We start from the raw sequence: 18774 nt of genomic DNA, 5'->3' as shown, positions 1-18774 counted from the left end.
TACTCTGGATATCTTTAAAGGAAATCTCTTCACTAGCTTAAAAGTTGCAGTGGGCCTGAGGAGGCTTAAGTCAGAGCGAGAAGATGGATCAACAAGGCTTAATTCCCAAAACCAGCAGACCTTTTGTTTTTGCTCTCTGCTGAGCTCTCAGCAGACGCCAAGAAAGAGCTCCTTTGCACAGAGCACTGCACTGACTGGGAGGCTTTCATGGAGGGTGGCACCAGGGCTGGAGTGGGGAATTCCAGAGCAGGCTCTTCTCTGTGTTACTGACTGATATTATGAAGCTGTCAGCATGACACTTTGAAAATGTGAAGTTGTGCACAGTACTTAACTCCATTACAAATGCTAATTGTCTTGGAACCATCGCCTCTGAGCACAGCAAATGTCGCTTCCCTCAAGGAACTGGGAGAGCTGCAGTAACTTCTCAGAAAATAAGCAGCTGGTGGTGTACAGTGGAGTAATTTTTAGACTCAGCATTTACACTTGGCGACCTCCTTTTGAGCCTGTATTTGTGGTAAACTCCAAAAGCGAAGCAGTTTGAGGCTGATTAAATCTGAACTCATGAGGCGTAGAATTTCACGTGGGTATCCTGTGAAGTGAGACTTAGAAAGGTGAGGTTCAACAAGCTGCCCAGGATGAATCCTTTCTGTTGAGAATTTTGGTGGATGAGATGGTCCCCTTCTCAATGAAGAAGTCTTCTGCAGCACATCAACTTGCGTTTTGGGTCCTGGCTCTCTTCAGTATCAGCCTTCTCTGGCATGAAACAGTAGCCTCTTCTGTTTGAGCAGAAATCAAATTAGGTCCAGGATCATGTAGCATAGTTATCTTTGGTATTTTCATGGGAGTGCAGTTCAAGTAGACTGCAAATGCCACACTATGAAGAGTGGCCTGTATGATGAGAAATTAGTGTTCTTGAGTTGCTTTCTCTCTGGGGCAGCCATAGCCTGTTCGAATTTATGGTACTTTACTGCATCCATTCACTTTAGTCTTTCAGCTTTTGGAGAAGTTGCCAGCATGGATTTGTGATCCAGAAACATTACAGAAGCACCAAATATTTCATCAATAGCAAGATCCTTTAGCAGTTTTCAGAGACCAGTATTCGCTTATAAAGAAAATAAGTGCAGCTGTTCATGGGCAAAATCTTGAGGCATGACTCAGTCTCTTTTTAAGTGCTCATAAAACTACAGAGTCGGGTTGTTGTTGGGAGAGGTGTGGAAGGTGATGTGAGCAGGAATCATCAGAGATGTGGTTAATTTAGAAATACCATTACCAGTTTGTTACAACAAAACTCTAACTCTATAGTGGTAGATACTAAATAAAAGTAAAAGTACTAATATCAAAGCATAGGCTTCTGTGGTAAATTCTATTTTATCATATGGTTGTCTTGTCTATGTGGTGACCTTTAACTGTGGTTCAAACACATTAGAATATGTTGAAATTGCTTCTGTTCCAGCTAACTTTTTAACTATAAAATGGGCATAGAGGAGATGTTAATCCCTTCCCCATAGCACCTCTGTGCTTGTTGTGTATGTTTTTTTTTTGGGAATCTGGAGAAAAAAATATAATGATGCTAGGAGATATTTTTAAAAAGGTATATTGTTACCTTTTGTGTACTTTATTGGATGTTTGCATTTTTCAGGCAACAGCAGAACAGATTCGCCTTGCTCAGATGATCTACGATAAGAACGATGCAGATTTTGAAGATAAAGTGAAACAAGTATGTTTCTTATGGTACAGAGTTTTTATGCCCTGCAATAAGGTGCTCCAAAGCTGGCTTACATTTTGGAGCTAGAGCATCTGTTTCTGATTTAGAGGAAACCTTTTCCAGAAGGACGTAATTTTAACTAGGAAAAGGTGCTCTTATTGCACTGTAAAGTCTGTTTACAATAAATTGTGTGGCAATACAGCTCTGGCTGTATAGTTACACTGGTGTATTTTCCTTTGTAGACAAGCCTTTAAGCCAAAACTCATCTGTGCTGATGTCTCTTCCAGACTGTCTCTCTCTAGTATGGCCCTAATGCTTAATGATCGTCAGAATAAAGAGTGCATTCAGCTTGTCCGCATGAACATGGCAAAAATACGTTACCTGTGTAAACTGAGTTTGCTAATATCTTGGCTGTTTTTCAGGAAAAGTAAAAATTTAATCATAGCTTAAAGGTGAATTGAAATGTTATTTAAAAAAAAAAAAAAATCTGACCTCCCAGATCTGTGTATGCATTAAAATGATAGAATTACACTGTGAAAATGAAATCTCATACCATTTCCTCTACCATGCTGAGTTTCGGGTGTAGATGCTCAAGCTTCCATTACCCAATTATAGCTGAGACCATTAATTTGAGCAGTACTGAGAATCCGGTTCCCTGTTCTGCTGTGGATATCGGTGATTTTGTTCTAGTGAACACATCACAACTCACGAAGAACCTAGGAGTACACCCAGAGGGAAAGAACAATTAGCGTGAACGCATTAATGCAGCAGAGGAGCAGATTTCTTTTCCTTTGTAAAACCTCCTCTGAAGCACTGTTAAGTGCTTTTTGTTGTTCCTGTTATAAACTTGTTCTGTTGCTGTGCCAGAAATGAAGTCTTGTACTTCCTGAAGCCAAAGGACCCTCATCAGTAGTGCCTGTAGCTCTGCTGGTGGGAAAGATAAGAATTAAGTTCTGCATAGAAAATCTCCATTATTTTACATTGTGCATATATATTTCTAGCTCATGTAGTTTTTTTTCCTTTGAGTGAAGTTGCTGGATGTGTCCAATGACAGACTGATTATTTCCATCCCACACTCCTTAGGATGTGCACTGCAGGTCCATGGAGCATAATTCAGTACTAGGTCTCCTTAGCAGCCATCGCTTATACCTTTTGTGTGGCCTTATGCTGGAATGGATTGAGGAAGCTGATCTGGCTGAAAAATAACCTTTTTCTTGGTCTGAATGTTTTTCCAGATGGATCTGTTCTTTGCCATGGCTTACCTTATATCTGTTCTCACACAGTGGGATAAAGAGGGGGATGTTTGATGGGGAGGGAGAAAGGACGATACTGGAGCTATCCTGGTCTTTTACATCTTTACCTTCATATACTGCTGTCTCTGGGGTGACAGCATTTGCTGCAAGCATAAAGGAAAAAGATGTGAAAGAGAGTGCTTTCTTGATTACCATTTAATTTGTGTTTCATCCTGTCTCTTGTCTGAATCCCAAGCAGATCTGTAAAATGCAGATACCTTTATTTAGGATTTTAGTTTGCTCTGACATAGTAGCTATGCACTTTCTTGGAATCTGTGGTGGTACTAACTCTTATTTTCTTATGATGATAATTTAGATATTTTAACATGTCTGACTTTTACTGCCAGCTTATGGAAGTGACGGGGAAAAACCAGGATGAGTGCATAGTGGCACTACATGATTGTAATGGGGACGTGAACAGAGCAATCAACATACTGCTGGAAGGAAGTTCAGACACGGTAAGATTTTACTTTCATATTAAACAGCTCTTTCTGTTTGCTGCGTCTTTCTACTTCGAAGAAGTGATTGGGAAAGTTGTATTGTGGAAGCTTTCGATTTCCATGTCTCCATTCAAATTCTTTTGAAGGAAATGGAGACCAGGGCAGCTTCTCTACTGCATGTGTACCTTAGAGTAGGCTGAACCTTGAAAATGTTGTGGGTGTTCAGCTGGTCTCTTGCAGAGTCCTCTGGCTTTCATTTACATGCAGCAATTTAACTCTGCAGCAGAACTCAGTGCTTTGTCGGACACGGGCCTTTATTTTGCTGCAATGTTTGTAGTTAGTCTGTAGCACCTCCACAACCCTGAGACCCGAGTCTGTGTTTGCCACCAAGGGGAATCTTTATAAACCTAAAGGACAGGCAGATATTTTAAGTCGTGCAACTTCTGTAGGTGCACATTGCCAGTATTGAAGTTGGAGGAGGTTTCCACATCTGAAAGTTACATTGACAATGCTACTAATGGCAGAAGAGGATACAGCTAGTAGTTGCTTCTTTCACTGTGTTGCTTATTTGCATGACTTCATTGAAAAACATAAAGAGGAGACTAAACAGTGTTGTGGTTTAACCCTAGCCAGCAACTAAGCACCACACAGCTGCTCGCACACTCTTCCCTGGTGGGATGGGGGAGAGAATTGGAAGGGTAAAAGTGAAAAAACTCGTGGGTTGAGATAAAGACAATTTAATAGGGAAAGCAAAACCATGCATGCAAGCAAAGCAAGGAATTCATTCACTACTTCCCATCGGCAGGCAGGTGTTCAGCCATCTCCAGGAAAGCAGGGCTCCATCATGCATAACGGTTACTTGGGAAGACAAACGCCATCGCTCCGAATGTCCCCCCCTTCCTCCTTCTTCCCCCAGCTTTATATGCTGAGCATGACGTCATATGGTATGGAATAGCCCTTTGGTCAGTTGGGGTCAGCTGTCCTGGCTGTGTCCCCTCCCAGCTGCTTGTGCACCCCCAGCCTACTCCCTGGTGGGGTGGGGTGAGAAGCAGAAAAGGCCTTGAGTCTGTGTAAGCACTGCTCAGCAATAAGGAAAACATCCCTGTATTATCAACACTGTTTACAGCACAAATCCAAAACATAGCCCCATACTAGCTACTATGAAGAAAATTAACTCTATCCCAGCCAAAACCAGCACAGTATATAACAATAAATAATGTCGCTTATAATGTTGCACAGAGCAATTTTTTTATCCCAAGAGATATCGGGAAAATATGTCTTGCTGCGGTTGAAGTTTTTGCTGGATGGACTTCTTACAGTTTATTCGAGGCAGTAGACTAGATTCCATCTCATCTAAATTGGGAAAGAAACCTGGACTTCCTTTCTTAATACTGAACATACAGTATTTCCTGTGATTTGTGAGGATGTGTACTCTGGCTTATTGTTAATGAGGAAACTTACCCCCCACACACTCTAAATCTAGGACACGTACTGTTCTGACTGAGGGGACTTTCTTTTCTATCCCCTTTTCATTTATAAGAGTTGAGGTCATCTAAAACGCAGAAGTATATAATACTGAGCGAGCTGGCAAGTTGGAAGTAGAAGAGAGCATCTCACCTTGGTTAAATCTGTCTTGGTAATGTGCTGGTTTTGTGTTCTGCTCTTTTGACAAGTCCCTTTGAATCCACTGCTCTCTGTAGACAAAATGCAACTCAGAAACAAATACAGAGAACTTAAAGGGCTCAAGGAGGAAGGAGTATTAATTGAAGGGCGTGAAGAAATTTATTCTTCTTTATGTAAGTTTGTGGGCCTCCAACTTGAAGGGTTTGTTTTAAGGCTATTATACTCCAGAACAGTTTGACTGTGGATTTGATGTAAAGTTGGAAGCAGAGGTACTACTAGTTCTGAATGCAGATTCCCAAATATCTTTTTCTAGTTTCGCTCTGCTTTGATGCACTAGAATTTTTTTTTCTTACCTCATTTGGAAGAAGATATGTCCATCCAATTTGAGGAATTAGAAGAGCAAGGAGTGATAGCTAGAATGTCTATTTATAATTTCTTTGGTACTCTGCCAGTCTTTTTTTTTTTTTTTTTAAATGCTGTGATTTTTAAGGTTTTATGCTGTGTGACTTAGTCTTTATGAAGACTTTTCACTTGCAACCATTGTGACAGTCTGGCTTTGGATAGATAAGAGGCTTTTGGATGAGAGTAGAGAAGGGCATGTTTCTTTGCCGAAGACTTCTATTCATTTAACTTCCTACAGGTGTAAGATCCTTTTTTATGCCTGACCATGTTTTACTTCCTAAACCTTTGAAGATAGAACAAAGGAGACCTTTCAGATTATTCTTCTTTCCATCTAAGATCAGGCCAGCAGGAAGGCTTCTGTTACACATTTTCAAAGGTCAGGCCCACAACTGTCATTTGGGTTGCCTCAGGCATTGTCAGCTGAAATTGTAATCAGTTAGCTCCCTTACAAAAACAGGCAGCTTCAATAGTCTGTGATGGATTCCCACGCCCAGAGGTAGCACCATCCTCTATCTTAAAGGACATGCCCAACTTCTCAAAGCTTTCCTCAAAATTATATTGTGGGAAAGCATGAATCTGATGCTTTCATAGTCGTCCTTTTACTGATCCTTCCCAAGTCATCTAAAACTTTACTAAGGAGAGGCTGCTTCCTCCTAAGCTTTGCAGGATCATCCAGTTTTGGGTATTTCTTAAAATGGTCAAAGATCTTTTGACACCATGCCCATCAATGAAATAGTGCATTCTGAACTATATGGACTTGGTTCTTCAGTTGTCAGTGCAGTTATTTTTTCTCTTGTGAAGTTTCTCTAAAGCTCTAGGAATGTTTTAGTGTGTAATGCAGTTAGGCTACAGCAGGTGAAGCCATATGATAGTTCTTTGCTTTGCAACTATGGCTTAATAGACTAACCATGCAATTGCATAATATATGAGGTGCTGTGCTATTCTTAGCATTTTAGTCATTTTATTTTCAACTCCTACAGATACTCCTATGGAGCTGATACAATCCCTGAATTTATTTTAAAGATGGAGTTTAATATTAAAGCTGAAGCCTGATGTTTGGACCTTGGTCCCTTGTATTGTTTAGACATAGTTTTTCCTGTATTTTGCTGTGTGTGATGAGCTGTAGCTGTTAAGAGTGGATGGTCTGGCTTATCATGGCCCTAGTTTTCCCAAGTTGTTGTTCTGCTATTCTGTCTCTTGGTGCTTGAATTCTAGTACATCTGGATAATGGTGTCTCCCCCCCCCTCTTTAGGCCACATACTTATTCTCATCAGTCTCTTGTTCAATGATGCTTATAAGCATTTTTTCATTTCCTTGGGAGAAAAAGATAGCTCTGTGCATGCTCCCTTGCTAGATTTATGGAGGTAGTTGAGAGGGGAAACCGTTGCTTGCTTCGCAGATTTTCTGCGTTGCAGTCATAGCTAGGCTTCCTTGAACTAGTAAAAGTCCATTATAGCCATAAATATTTGGGATTCTCACATTCTATAAGACAATCCAACTTCTAAAACTTGTTTCTTTCTCATCTCTTCTCGAAAATACAGCCTGTGTTTACATCTGTATGAGTGTAGTTTGCAAGGTATTACATATGTGACATTATGCAAATACCTGGGTTTTTTTTCCATGAACTTGGAGGGGTGTGAGGTGGAAATATGCATTGAGAGCTGTCTCTTCCTTTTTGACTTTTGTGTCTAATTCTATTCTACCCAAATAGACTTCTTGGGAGACTGTAGGGGGAAAGAAGAAAAGCCTTGGAAAGGAAAGTTCAGAAAACAAAGAGAACAGAGAAAAACGAGGGGACAGAGAAGTGAGTCGCGGCCGGGGAAGTTCCAACAGACGGGGAAGAGGAGGCAGCCGTGGCCGAGAGTGTACGTATAGGGGTTCATTTTTAAAGATTCAGACACTTTTCTTGCAGCTGAAACTGACTGAGTTAAGAGCGAATGCTTAATGGAGTAAAGTCCATCCAAGCTATAGCTCAGCGCTGAAGGGATCATAACTTGTTTGTGCGACAGGTATGCTTGATCTGTCTACCTGACTTGGTTTTGGGATGGTCTGTGCTTGTTCAGAGACACTCAATTTAATTTAAATTTCTGTCCTTTTTTGATTAATTGATCTTGTACAAATTGCTGTTCTTTATGTAAGTTTTAGAATTGACTTTTTGTAAGACTGCTTGAGAGCAAGTATGTCGCTGCACAGCTGATATGCTTTTTTGTTTCTTTTAATGAAAAAATTATCCAGCTTTGACTCCATCTCCTTTTATGAGTGGGAGAACCTGAAGATGTTCTCATCTTCTCATAAGGGGAATGAAAAGACTGGGATCATTATTAATCTCTAGCGTATATTACATAAGCCAACCAAAGGTGAGTTTCTACAACAGAGAAAATTCTTTGTGAGTTGAAACATTTAAAAATTTGCTATGGTTTATACAGGTGCAATAATACTTTGTACAGAAGCAAACTGATGTTTCCAAGTTAGGTAGAATCACAGTAGATCACCATTGGATACATGTTGCTTTTTTCTCTAAGTCTTATCAGCAGTATCAAAGCTGTATACATTGCCTGTAAGGGCCATACACAACACTGAGATGAGCAGAGGAACCTGAATGAAAACAATATGTTTAGCTTTTCACTTAAAAGCAGGAAAAATATTTACAATATTAGCCAACTCTTCTAATTCATTATTGGAATATATTCAAATATCGTGCCAATAAAGATATTGTGAATCTTTGTAGAATAAAGTCAAGATAAGAAAAATAGTAATAAAACTTGCAGCTATGCTTAGAACAAATTGAAATCAGATCCATCAAAATGAAAGCGAGGGGCAAAATTTTTGCCAGAGCCAGATGCTGCTTGTCTCTTTTTGTAAACTGGAATTAAAGATTTTTCAGATGGTTACCAAATCTTGATATTTTCTTCCCAGCTTTATGTCCAAGCATTAATGATTTTGTTGCTGCCATTAGGAGTAGTTGTGCAGTACAAAATAATTAAGTTGCAGTGCTTTTCTAATGCCTCACCTTCACCCAGTTGTCATCCCTCTGATTTAAATACAGAGGAGAGTTCTTTTTAAGTTTCCCTGGTTGTATAGGGATGTGGTATAGGCAGGCAGGAGAAGAGTTGTTCTTGGCTATCCCTTATTCTTTCACTGTTGCCACCCAGTGCGTTATCAAGGAAGCATAGTATGAGGCAGCTGTATTTCCTACCTCGTTAAAGAGGTAAGGCTGTAATTAATTTAATAGTATAGGCTGCAAAACACTGCACTTTTTTTCTTTAAAAAAAAAAAAAAAAAAAAGCGCATCTTCTGAGGGACATTTCCCTCTTATTAGATATTTTGCTTCCTAATTGTCCAGTGCAAAGTAAACACAACTTGCTTGTAGCTAGGCCCCCAAAGAAGAGGGGTGACTGAGATCTGTTGACCAGCCCACTTTAAAATCTTGTCTTTTCTTTTGGGGTTCAGGTTAAGCAGATGGCTGTATTGTCTCATGTATGAGTCTCTAAAGCTTCTCTTAAGCTGTCCTCTCTCCACAGTTAGAGCTGAAGAGAATGGAGTGGACAACAATCAAGGAGACAGGCCTTCAGACCGTGGGAAACGTGGCCGTGGGAGAGGTGAGATGGTGGCATTGGTGTGGGACTGGCACTGATTTCATGTCCTGAAATGGAACTCTCACAGTTATTTCTTTAAACACTTCTTTTTAAGCATTTGTTGGTTATCCTTTGATTCCATAAGCACTTCAGCCACCTTTAATTTAGGTACATCCCCCTCCCTTACCCCTTGTCATGTCTTGGTCTCAGAACAACTTAAAAGAATTAACGCAAATCACCTTTATGGTAATTTCCTGTGTAGCAGGCTGGTGTGCTCTGGCTGTGGAGAGCTGTTTATCCAGATTGACTCATGCCAGCCTCCTGTGAGTGGGAGTGCACTGGGCTGCTCAGGATATACCTTGGCAGCACGAGAGTACAAGATTCCATCTGTAGGGCTCTTGGGGAGGGATTTGATGTGTACTTGTGTTGTTTCTTTGGAGTGGATCCAGTTGTCAGGCTTGCCTTCTGTTTTCGGTAGCCAATCAGAGAAAGTACAAGCCTCCTTAGAGACTTTCTGGTATGAGAAGGAATTTGGCATGGAAGAGTTGATGAGGAGAACTGTGGAAAAAGAATACTGCAGATTCTTAGGTACAACTCCGATCCTATCCTCTAGAAGAGATAGGAAAGATGTTGATAATGGATTTGATATAGAATCAAGCGATGTGTAGTTGGTTTGGATTTTCACAGGTTGGAGTGGAAAGAGGCTTGTTTTTTCTTAGAGCAGGATGAATGAAAATGAGTAACTAGGTACAGTGCAGGTTGTGTGGGGAAGTGGGTATTAAATGAGCTAAATTGATAAAGTGCACAGCATAGCTAATGTACTTAATAAGTAATGGCTGACTCGCAAAAAAATTCTGCCTTCAAAGGACTCCCTTCTCTTTGGAATAACCAGTAACGAGGCATTCAAAGACAGGCACATCCAACTTCATTGTCTCCAGATCTGCATCTTGAAGGAGTGGAAAGATGCAAAGACATGTAGCTTCTAGAAGGTTGCGAAAATGACTCGGTTGTGCTCTCTAGATGAATATTGTACGTCTCAAGCTAAAGCACTTAATCGTTAGATCAAACTGATATATCTGACTGAAGAAATAGGAACAACTTCAACCAATTTCTGTTCACTGGCTTAGTGTACACAGTATTACTGTATCTCTCTAACAAATATTTTAGACTGTACATTCATGTGAGTAAAGTATCTTAATGAAGTGTTCTCAACTGTCTGTGATAAACCTGTTGAGTGACTTCAGGATCATTATATTACAAGTGTGTGTATTCTGTAGCAGGAAATACCTAATTTAATTTTATAACGCAAGCCCTTGAAATCTGCAGGGAGTTCTATAAAGCTGTGTAATTCACTTCTCAGTACTTCAGGGATGCATGACCTTCTTTCTTTGGATATTAGTAGAAATAATTAAAAAAAAGCTTCCTGCCGTTTCATTCAGTAGTCTGTCTTTTCTGTTACACAGAATAGTCAAATGTGGGATAAAGTACTTCAGCTGAAAGTAAATAGATTGCTGGTAATCACCACAGAACCCTTTTTTAGAAATGTTTCATGCAGAGTGTGTGTGTAGGAATCTAGGCATTGGATACAAAATTAGGGGTCAGCTAACATCCGAGCAACACACTGTCTCTCTCTAAGCTACCTTCTCAGGCTGGAGTTATCTTACTGGCTGCTTTCTAGGGGAAGATTTGCTGGGCCATAGTATTACTGCTTTACTGTAGAACAACCTAATTTTAAGAACCGATATGCGCTGAAAATAGCAGATATGGGATTGACGCTGGGGTGATAATGTGCTGTTTACTGAGGGGGGGAAAACCCTGATACTGAGTATTTCAGCCTTGATGCTGTGTAGGCACTAGCTTCCTTGTGCAGTAGATCTTCTGTTAATGACTGTGTGACATTCCTTGCAACTTTATAGGGTAGTAGGTATACAGTGTACAAACACCACTGTTTGCTGGTATGCGGGATATCAGGGATTTGAAGTAGATACGCGTTATTGACTGATTAACAGAAAGCAAAAATGCATCACGGGATGTGTTTCAGGACACATCCCAGTTGGGATTGCTCTGCCCTTAATTTTTGCTTGCTAAACTGAGGGTGTAACTTTGGTTTGGAAAGGAGTCAAGGAATTTCTTTTTTTTAAGATGGCCTTCCTATCTGTCTTTTCAGAACTGAATTTCTTGAATGAGCTTAATTTAGATGTAAAAAATACTATAATGGTGATAAATAGTAATTGCATCACAGTGATTATATTTGTGTGTCAGTATTGCAAGGATTTGTAACTGTCTGGAATGGAATCTTGTGAAGGAATAACGGAGGAAGATGGTTATGTCTTCAGGATTGTCAGCTCTAGAAACATTTCCTCATTTGTGTTTTAATCAGCTGCAGTGTTATATACCAATTGACAGACTTCACAGGCACTTTTTTTTATGCTGCTTTTTTTTACTGTTCTCACATCTTCAATTTTAAGTGCAGGTCTGGTTCTCCCACTGTCCTCCATCCCATGTTGAAAAGGATGAGGTAGAGCTAGAAAAGACTTTTGAAGGTACTGGGAAGATTGCGTTTATGGGGTGTGAGGAGTAAGCAGACTAGGACTTCTCTGCCTGCAAAAGAGAGGGCTGAGTGGGTGAATGATAGAGATCTGTAAAATTTCTGTGGGGAAATCAATTGATGACTCTAAGCAAGTATGCAAATGAGGGAATATTAAATGAAATCAGTAGGTTACAGGTTCAAAATGAACTTACAGAAGTGGTTCTTCATACATGTAGTTAACCTGAGGAATTCCTTTCAATAAGATGTTGTGGGTGCTGAAAATTTACACGCAGAGAGACTTGACAATTTCATCCTAAAAAAGAACCACAGCAAGAAAAGGAAAAACCACTGAGAGTTTTGATGTATGTGAATTATCTTTGACTGATGAAGTCTGAGCCACAAATGGTTGAAGACCAGGAGAGTGTACAGAGAAACTGCACTATGGTTTCAGTTCGTGTACTCTTCCCTAGATATCTAATTGACCATAGCTGATAATGGGATAGCAGGTAGGTGAACTTTTGGACTTGATTCAGCATAGAAATTGTTACCAATTCATGTGTAGCAATTCTTCTGGTTTGCAAAGTGAAAATGGATTTGTTGCTTTTACTTCTGTTCCTCTATTCTCTTCCTCTTCATTCTTCCAGAGCAATGTGAGCATGCCATAAATGTGGATGCTGACAGGGATTTTTTTTCTAGCAAAACAGAAATAAAAATGAAAGGGAAAAACATTGTCTTAATTTTGGACTTAAACAGCATGACAAGGAGCCTTTCAAACTCTTGTTTTTTCTGCTGGCTGTATAAGAAGGCAAAGCAGCTTACCCTTTTTGTAAATATCTGACTATAGTCCAGCTTATATTCTTGATCTCTTTTTTTTTTTTTTTTTTTTAACATTTTTTAGATAAGAAGTATGCTATCCTTGAAAAAATCGAGCTTCTGTAACCAGAATTACATGTCTAAACATTTTCTTGTTTTAAAAACTTAGCACAGTTGGCACAGGATATATTTTGGATTTCCTTTGCCAGAACTAGTAAGGATGTTGGTTTTTCTAAAACACTGAATGTAGAGCAGACCTTCTGGAGGTCGCAATCTGAAGTCTGTTTAGTTTTGCTGTAGTTGGTTCTGCATTGGTTAAGAAGCTGTGTCAGTCATGTAATTTTTTTTTTTTTTTTTGAGATTAACCAGAACTTAGCTTTAACATAAGTTATTTATTTTCTTTTAAACATAACTTGAGTTGAAAGTTTTCTGCACGTGCTTCTAAAAATGGTTACTAGAGTACGTGCAGTATATAAAACTGATCCAGTGCTTCTAGCTTTATGATGACTAATAAGAAAAAAGTAATTTGAATTATTAAATATAACTTCAGTGTTTGTTTTGGTAGTACAGAATACCTAGAATACAAACTTTATATACTTAGCTTCCTTATCTCTTCATAAGGCTTAAGCCTCCATCACCTCGGCGTCTGCTGGGAGGATGGCTGGCTCTGCATTTCCAGAGTAGAGACCAGGGCTGTCCAGTTACTGTGTAGTCGGCAATAAGCACAAATCTAGGGTGTTGCCTGCACTCCCAGTCTGCGTTTCCTTTTCCTTTCAGCTGTTCTTAGGCCTCTTTCTTAACTTTAAAGTGTCTTAATCTAATTTAAACCTGTCAGTGTGAAAATCTGAGTTTTGAAATAAAGCACCAGTGTTGCAGTGGAAGGATTTAAGTCTGCAAGCTCAACAAACTGGATTTTCTACAGAATAGGCTATTAAGTTAATGAGCTAGGCCCATCCGAGTTGTGGTACTACACACTTTTCTCATGCTCCCATGTAGTGTGCGTTTGTTTTGGGGGAAGAAATGTTGTGAATGAGATGAATGATTCTTTCCATGCATGAACAGTACCAGAGTGAAGACATGATTGTGTGACTATGAGTATTTTGAACTCCCAGTGGGTTTTAGTGGAAACAGAAAATCTCACCACCTGCCTGGGTATAAGTGTTGACTTCTCTAGAATTCATTCCAGAAAAGAAAACTGTAAATTGAATAAGTGATGGCTAATGTGAACCTAGTCAACTGAGGGAGATGTGCTGGAGAGCAGGAAAAAAACCCCAACAATACACAGTTGAACAGTTACAATGTTAAAGGAAGCAAAACCATGTTTTAAATAGTTCATTGTTTTAAATGATGTTGGATAAGGGTAATAGGAGGAATGTTGACCAGAATCAACTTTAAACATAGTTCCCCAGTCTTGGTTTCCTGGAACAGAAATGAGTAAGCAATGCTGCCTTGATACTTTAGGCTGTTGTTTGTAGATCCAAGTGTAAAGGAATGTGAAGAAATGTTATGAGGGTTTATATGAGGCAGGGCAGTAATTTTGTTTTGCCTGATGTCCGTCACTTGCTTTTGTGCTCCATGTGCTGATTGATTGTAAGAAAATCTATTCCTTTAGACTCACTAGAAGATTTAATGAGCTACTGCCAAGTCACTTATTTTCTTTTTGTGGGTAGATAAAAATGTTGATAGAAGAATTGCTGTTTGTGAATTACTGCGATCTAAACCATATATACACATCTTTTTAGAGTAGTGTTAAAGTGATACTTTTTATGTTACAAGCATAAACTGGCATTACTGCTGGGAGGACTTGGTCCTGTCTGTCTCCTGGTGTGTTTGAACTGTATCAGAGGATTGATCTAAGTTTAAAACTAACCAAGCCAAAAAAAAAGGGGGCAGGCAGCTGGGGACAACAGGTTTTTTTGGTGGCTTATCCTGGTGTAAATGTGACTAGTTTTCTGGCATTTAACAAGCAGGGAACTGGTTCAGAGCGCTGATCCAAAAGTGAACTAATAATTTTGTTTTCTGATAGTGGTTTTGTGCTCACTCACTGGTACGTGCAAAACTGTCAGTGCAGGAAAGAGAGCAGAGCTTGTGATGACTGGTGAGGAAGACCTTGGTTGTAGTAGTTCTGATTTAAATGGGTTTAAGTTACTATGGGATTGCATGCTCAGAATTTGGGTCCCTGCTCTGAATTGCAGTGTGAAGCCCCATTTGCTCAGTGACCTTTTAGTCACTGTTAAAAAGCATCAAAAGTTTGCAAATACCTGATGGGCATTCATAGTTGCTTCATGACTAACTTCTCTGTGTTAGAAGACTGTGCCTTCTAATTGTTTTAAGGCCATGTTTTAATTTTGGTGGCTGAGAGAAGTAACTTTCTTAGCATGAGAATTTAAGAATATATTAGTGATCTGGTTGCGTCAAAGAGAATATCAGCCCTTCCCACTGGCATCTTGCATTAATGACCATGATGTATGAGGTTCCGTGTCCAAGTTAGGGTGATCTTTCAGTGGTGAGTACTCACTGTCCCATATTTTGAATTAGTTCTTCATAAGTGTCTCTTCTAGCTTTGAATTTAGTGCTTTCTGTAACCCCACTGGTTTGGTACTTCCCTTTTGTCTTCATTAGAATGCTTTTTGTTGCATTTGTTGATTAAACTTAATTTCATTTTTGATAGAAAGCATACACAGCTTTGTGAAGTTAAGGGAATCCACTTGAAATTCAAGTTCAGGATTAACTTTCAAAGTGATCTGGTATAAAAACAAAAAAAACCCTTGCTGGCTAGTAGTCTAAGACTGTGCATGGAACTTCAGGAACAACATGATTTCTTTCTAGCAATTTCTAAAATTGTTAGAGAGATTCTTATTACTGTTTTTAGCCAGTAGTTTATTGTGCCTATGCTGATATGGCATCTTACATATGCCTTGCTTGCTAAAACTTCATCTCCTGCTTAATATGCTAAGGTTATTCTTTCAGACTTTTGCACTTGGGAGGCTGGGGAGACTTTCCTCCTCTTCTAAAACCTATTTGTACATTCATGCTTAGCTATTCCAGCTAATCTCTCTGTACCTAATGTCCGCCTCACTCAAAAATATTTCTGCTTGGCTGTTTCTGTGATTCGCTGCTCCCAATTGGTCTTGTAGCTGAGCTTGTCAAAAAATTGTTTCTCTCTTCTGTGCATCATTAGTAAATGGTGTTTAATGCTGTATTAATAGCTGTAGGAAGTAAATTTATTACATAGATGGCCCCTACAGTGTCCCCAAGTAAACTTGTTTAGCTGGTTCTACTCTTTTTAAAAAAAAAAAAAAAAAAAAAAAAAAAATTTACTGGGCAGAAAGATAATCTGGAGTGCACTGACTTCTGTGCATCTGAGAGCTGCGTCCTCGTTATGCCATGGATCAGCTTCCCAGATTGGGGATTTTAGGTGGGCGAAGGAGAGAAGAGCAGTAGAATAGGTAGGCTGAGCAAGGAGGTTCAGAGGCCAAGTTACAGTTGGTTGGGTAGAGCAGGGCCTGGGGCACTGTTGTTTATGGCAGAGCAAAGAGCACAGCTCCACGCGTGGGCTCGGTGAAGAGGGATGGCGATTGCCAGGTTGCAGCTGTTGTTACCTCTTTCCTAACCTCTATCTGCTCTCCAACCAATTGTGAAAAAAGAGCAAAGAGGGGAAAATGTAGAGATAGCAGGCCTGGCCTAGTGTCAGGCTTCAGTTCTGTGTTCTTGTCCCACCAAAATACTGTGTGTTGCTGGATGGGAATCCTTCCTCTGCAGGTTTCCATGGTTCCTCTGTAGCTAGCAGTTGTCATCTTGTATAGGATATGGGTAAACTCTTTCATCAAAATGTGGGTAAAGCTATCCTGCTATTTTGATGCTTCTAAGAAGTCCTTGAAAATGTAGGTAGTAGACATTTTAGAGGTCCAGAAATGTATTTTAATACTTGGACAGCGAACTAGGGCAAGGGGAAGAACGAGTGGTGAGGGGAGGCAAAGGAAAGTCATTAAAATAGGAACTTCCTAAACTGGTTTTACCATGTCCTGGAGCTACTGCTCTTATTCAGTTTAGGTGGTCCCATGAAAATAAGGGGTAATTTTGATCCAAATTCAAACAGCCTCTCATGGGTAATTCTGATGTTTGGACAACCAGTGTATTGGTGACTTAGGATTATAACTTTTGTGCTCTGGTAAACTTGTAGTTGCTTGGTGACTTATAATTATCACATAATTTTGTCATTAAAATAAATATCGCTTTGTTCTCAGTTTGCAGCTCTTGACCTCCTCCTGTTCTTGTAATACAAAATAATATTCATAGTCTTCCTCAAAAAAAACAACAAACTGGAAAAGCCTCAGATATTGAGGTCCTAAAAAAGGAAAAAAAATATGTAGAAATATGCCACGTGTAAGAAATAGTTTCTAACAGTTTACGTAGACATGCTTTATGGATGGTTAAGTAATACAAAAATTTTCATGCCTTGTTGGCACTATGCAACATGCAAAAATAAAGCCATCCACTGTATCAAGAAGCTTGTAAACTGAGGCTGGTAACCAAAATTGGAGGCAACAAATATTTGTTGTTAAAATAGAAATGAATATTCTTGTGGGTGATAACAAGGAAGTTGTTTGAGTAATTTGAATTGGGTGACTTTCATGTCAGTAACTATGATTAAGGGGGAAGCAGAAGGAATGTGTGGTCGCAGGTTGGCAAAAGCACAGGAGGGTAGGGGTGGACAGGTGGGCTGAGTCAGAGAAGGAAACAAATGGAGTATTTAAACTTTCTCCTCACAGACAAGGAGTGACAGGGAATTTCTTGAGAGATCAGGGTACGCAGGGAGGCTGGGATTCTAGAGCATCTTAGGCAAGCGTGAGAAAGTAGAGACAAAATTTTGAATAATGTCTAATGATTTGGCAATAGCAGTCTCATGTGGAATGGGTCTTTAGGTAAGTCCTTTTCTTGCCATTTGGAGCTACTTCACTAGATACAGAAAAGATAACAAAGAATTGCAAGTCCTACTGAAACACGTAGTCTTAGATGAACTGTGGCTTACTTGCGTGTGTTAGGGGAAACAAATTCTCCCGTGAGGAAATTTGGGAAGTAAATGATATTTAACTTTAACTACAGTAGTTTTCTTCTTCAACCATAGTATTTTCTAATGTGACAGACTAGTGATTGGCGGCTTCTCTGCTGTTGCTGTTAAATGGTGTTTTCTCTCCTAGGGTTTGGACGTGGCAGAGGGAGAGGAGCGGGGAGGTTTTCAGCCCAAGGCATGGGGTAAGAAACATGCAGAGCACAGATTTTGGCAAGGATCAAAGTCAGTGGCAATATTAATTGACAATATTGCCACTGTATGTATTAATATTGCTGTATGTTTGATAAACCAATATGGATGCAAAAATTCATAAATCTGTTAGATGATTAATTGATTATTTTTGTGTTAAACAGTATTTCTAACTAGGCACACCTATATAAACCTTATGTATGTTCACTCAATGTTAATATCTCAAACTTGGAGAACCCGTTTGTACCTATCAGTAGCAGCCACATAGTGCCTTGGAGGCTGAAAGTTCTATGTGGTGCGTATACTCCTAGGTCAATTTAAAAATAGATTTGTTTCAGTGTAACGTAGAACATGCAAGTTCTATATAAAACCAGAAAGTCTAGAGATTATAAACTTTCTCCTGTTTTTGAGGTTTCATGCTTTAGCTGTTTGGACATACATGGACCCTAAAACAGAATCAAAAGAAGTTACTCAGCAGCTCTAAAGTTTGTTCTCAGTTTTTTTGGAATAACTTGCTTCATAGAAGTGTAGCCTCCATTACTTTCACTCAGTGTTTGCCTTTAATGACATTTCATGTAATATCAGTGATGTCATGATGAACAGAAGGCTCATTCTACTTCTATAATAATCCTTCTTGTTCATACTTGTAGATGATAAACTGCAAAGATGTTTTTCTTCAATGATCCTTTTTCACCATTTAGCTGCATCTGTGTGTTTTGGCATTGGTGTCAGGAGTGCATGCTGAAATAGTCTTACTGACGTTCCGACTCCTGTCCTGCACAGGTCTGGTGCTCTGAAAGGACATGATACTGGTTTCTCATCAGTCAGCCACATGCTGAGAAACTATCAGCTGAGAGGGGCTTATCGTTGTGCATATAAACTAATGCTTTATAAGACTGGGAGGAGTAGGTATGCTGTTAACTGCTTTTTCAGGAATTGTTGTTTTAGTTCAGTTTCTCTACAGTATTTTTTTTTTCCAGTCTACTCACCTTTTTTCTCTCCTCTTCTTTTCTCTCTTCTCCCTTTTTTATCTGTGTCTGCTCATAGAAGAAAAATTTCTTTTGAAACCAAAACTACCAAGATAAATTATGTGGGAATCAAGATGTTAAATCTAATACAACTTCAGCTAAA

The 18774-nt window shown here is 39.4% G+C and overlaps 1 protein-coding gene across 11 annotated transcripts in view; it reads left to right on the top strand.

Annotated features, from left to right (window-relative positions):
- The window catches only part of LOC148054130 (ubiquitin-associated protein 2-like), a 71063-nt gene that overhangs the window by 32959 nt on the left and 19330 nt on the right, over positions 1-18774 (top strand). For 10 of the 11 annotated variants that reach the window (XM_087770804.1, XM_087770807.1, XM_087770802.1 and 7 more), the window contains 5 exons: positions 1640-1717; positions 3345-3455; positions 7174-7327; positions 8984-9061; positions 17582-17636. In XM_087770804.1, the coding sequence (XP_087626930.1) occupies positions 1640-1717; positions 3345-3455; positions 7174-7327; positions 8984-9061; positions 17582-17636 (476 nt within the window). The remainder of the gene's footprint in view (positions 1-1639; positions 1718-3344; positions 3456-7173; positions 7328-8983; positions 9062-17581; positions 17637-18774) is intronic. The other variant, XM_087770799.1, reaches the window with a different exon arrangement.

The sequence above is a fragment of the Nipponia nippon genome, unplaced genomic scaffold, assembly GCF_047370975.1.
Source record: "Nipponia nippon isolate SJK-2023a ecotype South Korea unplaced genomic scaffold, ASM4737097v1 scaffold_33, whole genome shotgun sequence".
NCBI lineage: Eukaryota > Metazoa > Chordata > Aves > Pelecaniformes > Threskiornithidae > Nipponia > Nipponia nippon.
Note: the sequence above shows the minus strand (reverse complement) of the source record. Positions and strands in the feature narration are given on the sequence as shown.